Source organism: Paracoccidioides brasiliensis, assembly GCF_000150735.1.
Source record: "Paracoccidioides brasiliensis Pb18 unplaced genomic scaffold supercont2.5, whole genome shotgun sequence".
NCBI classification, from domain to species: domain Eukaryota; kingdom Fungi; phylum Ascomycota; class Eurotiomycetes; order Onygenales; family Ajellomycetaceae; genus Paracoccidioides; species Paracoccidioides brasiliensis.
In genome coordinates this window covers 441,389-445,302 of record NW_011371362.1, presented here as the reverse complement: position 1 = coordinate 445,302, position 3,914 = coordinate 441,389, and the positions used below count along the sequence as shown (strand labels likewise).

The window sequence follows — 3,914 nt, the reverse complement described above, 5'->3', positions numbered from 1 at the left end:
TATTCATCATCACCATAAAGGTCAAGTGGACGCTAGGTAAAGGCTAAGGTTGAAAATGACTAAAAGAACATGGGTGATTAAGCTCCCAGATCAGCTTGAATCATAGTGAACAGAATGCTAAAAGGCAATATACCACACTGTGAAATATGATCTGCCGTGGGCTGATATAACATCCGACCTAGATGGACTCTTGCTCAAGAACGAGGCCCTGGGAATCCCAATCTATTCAGCACAACCCACTCGAATTTGGTGTATTTTTAAGACTCCATTTGGGATCTAATAGTTCAGCTCCTTTGCTAGACCCCGCACTTCTTGAAATGGTTTTGGCAAGAAGGAAGATAAAGATTGAGAAGGAATGTCAATCAGACCGAGTGGGCGCTTCTTTATAGAATTATTGACCCGGCTCAGCTATTCGATAATATTTATTGAAGTGATGAGGCATGCCATTGTTAGATGCTAACGAACAGAAAGAAAAGAACTCCTAATGGTGATGCATCAAACGAGGAATCCAAATGGATAGATATGACACATGAAACTTATGCTCCTGAATCTGTATGGAGGAAGCTTGAATGAAACTTTAAGAAATCAACTTGGCGGATTATTATAGTACGTTACCCTATTCCCACCCAGCTTTTCATTTTAGCAAACATTTAAGCTTCATTCTCTGTTTTTGAGGGTTCTTAGGCGAATGGCAGCAAAATCACAGAGAGGCTGTATTTTCTGGTCAACAAAAAAAAGGGAGAAAGAAAAGAGAAAAGATAAATAAGAGAAAGACTGCTGTTCTCTGGAATCACGCTTCACACTTTCAATATGCATACCAAAGGCCTTTTGCGCTTCCACGTCTTCTCTTAATTCGACCCTAACCATCCTCCCCCCGCTGATCTGGATGCAAATACTAAATGTAAATATTTGCCTCGGCCGCCTGTCGGCGTTCTTCCAATGGAGCACCTCGGTGATCCGGAGTTTACGTAAAATAAGCGAAACCAACGAACTAGACGCCTCCTGGAAAAAGAGTCCATGCAATGTCATCTCTCCAATGCACAATGCCACCAAACGCCCCTTTGGGTGCTATTATTATTTCCCGGGCCGGACAACGTTTTTTTTTTCGGCGGCGGGATGGTTGGGCAACATGAGACAAGACGCCACGGGAAACATGGTCGCATCAGGATGCAAGGAACTATTATTCCTGAACAATATTGAAACAAAATAGTTACCATGGCGAAGTGTAACTGTAGTAGTTTCCTCGTCAAGTCGCTGCGTCGAGTTCATGGTGGTGGGGGGGCGGAATAATGAATATGGAAAGATGCGAATCCTTCAAGAAACACAGGCATCCATTGGCTAACGGGCAATCCGAGCTATTTTTGAAATGAAAACTTGTTTCTGGCTGCAATTGGCCCTTGATCCAACCTCTTCCTCCTCATATGCCCCCTTTCATTTGAGTGAGATTTGGGTGGGGGCCATGTAGGGCTGAAGTAACTAACTAGTTGCTGATTGGCCTAACCTTATCTCAACAATGTGGGTTGGGTTCCAGCCAGTGGCGTTCTTTGGTAACTTCTGTAAGCTTATTTTAAGATTCGGATAAATAGTAAACGTCTGCTTTTAGATTTTACTGTCAAAACAAACCCCAAGCAATGAGAAAGGATTAAAGAGGGGGTCTACTTTAGAATTCTGAGTTAGAGATTAGAGATGAAGATACGGCTGAGTAGATCCAGCTCGCTCAAGTTTTTCTTTTTTTCTTTTCTTTCTTTTTTTTTTTTTGTTTTGTTTCTCAGCAGCCTAGGGGTCCTGCTAGAGGAGATATGCTCACCAGGACTGGATAACCAGGGACAACACTGTGCTATTTTCCTTCCAATAGGCTTCTTGCAGGATTATCAGAGTATTTATTACCTGATTCTGGGCCCAGGTCTCAGTGTTCGTCTTCAGCACGGCGTTCTAGGAGGTTAGAGTGCTTTCTGGCTCCCCTCTGCCGTTTCCCCTCATTCTTAGTTCACAAGCATCTCAGTTCTCACATAGTGTTGATATGGCTATGAACCTTTCTTCAAATTTTCTCAAAGTCCTTGACTTTTATTGCTCTGTTTAGATAAATCCTTTTCAGACATTGTGCATGTTCCATCAGAGTATGTTTTTTGAGACTCTCTTTGTAGTGGGTTACTGCTGCTGTGGCATCTCATATCCTGGTCTCCTTTTCTTAAGAGTGATGAGAGAAAGGCCGTCCGGAGGAACCAAGTCATCGTGTTATATATGACTCTCCACCAGAGTCTTTGAGCCTTGTTTGTAGGCCTTGGGAACATTGTCGTGAAGGCGACTAGTTGGTTCAATCTTTGTGGTGAGGTGAGGTGAGCTAAACCTCTACACCCAGGTTGGACCAAATTCTCTTCCCTTTATTCCAAATTGCCCTTCGCTACTGTATCGCTGAGTAGATTGCCGTGCTCTCCTCATGAATATAACTGCCTACGACTCCGTAAACACAATAAATATGAATACGGAAAAACCAGCCAGTCGTGGACACGGAGGAAAAGAAGAGGGCGTCCAAGTCCTCACTTTTGTCAACCATTATTCGGAAAAGAATAGAATTCAGATCATTGCCCGTTGCTCCGCACTCAGTATAGCATCTGTGAAAACTTTTCGAAGTAAAACAGGCTCCTTACACAGTGAGCAATCTTGTCTCTTGTGAAAAACACCTAGGTATCCTATATTGCTATAGATAACATCTGGAGAAAGAGAAAGAACATAGGAAATCAGTAAGACATTTCAAATTTGCACACTCAACTACGGAAAGACGTTGTGGGGACCGTATGTCAGCTGTTCATTGTTCAGTTTGCCAGCCGACTTGTTGTAATGGTATTCAGGGCTGGGGCACGACTCGGGGTACGCAATAATGTCAAATTTATATTGTGGTGACATTTCACCCATTGTCCCATCATTTGTGGATCTGAGAAGCTCAAGTTCTGTAGTCAATTGTTGGATGCGATCGATGAGATGTTGAACTGCCTCTGCTTGTCGGGCATATGACTGTAACAGATCATGGTATTTGCTGCTGAGGTCGTGTAGTCTACTTTCAAGACTTTTAAGGTGTTGTTCCTTTCGTTCTCGGAATGCGCGTTGAGAGGCTCTGTTTTGAGCACGACGTCTCTAGGCAATAATTAACCAAAGTTGAGTGATTTTAAGATGTGGAATAAATTAGAAGTTAGCGCATACAAGATGCATGTTTGTTACAATCTCCCTTTCACGGCCATTGTTTCTTCTCCTGCGTATTCGGTCATGTTCATCGAGTGTTGTTGAACCAATATATTCTAAAGGAATTTTCCCGGCGATGGGATCCTGATGTGGTGATGAACCGTCATCAAATGGAACTCTGCCATATGAACTCTCTACATCGGTGTACATTGTCGCTTCCATACCCTAGAAATCTTTATCAGCCAACAAGCTAATTCAAGACTTGAATTGGAATGGACTTACATTGGGAAATACAGGGCTGGAAGAATCTGAGGGACTCTCTGCTGGCTCTCCAAAAAAAGGATGTGGTATTTCGGGGGAGTGAGGTGACAACGACATGAACCTGTAATCCATTGATAAGGAATAGAGCAATGGCAAACACTTTATCACCGGAATATTGTAACAGCGTCGTTTCTCCGAACGGAATTCGAGTTCGAGTCGTGACGTCAAACGCCGATAGATTAATAGCAACAACAGGGAAGGCCGTGCGATATAAGCAGATCTGCCCAAACTTTTTATTTAATTGCCAGAGATATGTAATGTACATATACATACCATTTTGAAGCCGAAAATATCACAGCCTATACGAACGCCCGGCCCCAGAGACTAAGTCTATATAGGATCCATTTTGCTGACCGCGTTTCAAGGATATTTTAGGGAATAGTGGCGGTAGTGACGTGCCGTTTCCTGAACAGCTA

General features: G+C 43.0%; 1 protein-coding gene across 1 annotated transcript; it reads right to left on the bottom strand.

Annotated features, from left to right (window-relative positions):
* Window positions 1-2,769: 2,769 nt before the first annotated feature.
* Window positions 2,770-3,570, bottom strand: PADG_04600 (uncharacterized protein; the record flags this gene model as incomplete). Its single annotated transcript, XM_010761762.1, has 3 exons — window positions 2,770-3,132; window positions 3,199-3,402; window positions 3,460-3,570. 3 exons carry the CDS (start codon window positions 3,568-3,570, stop codon window positions 2,770-2,772), a joined length of 678 nt encoding a protein of 225 aa, XP_010760064.1.
* Between the last annotated feature and the right edge of the window lie 344 nt (window positions 3,571-3,914).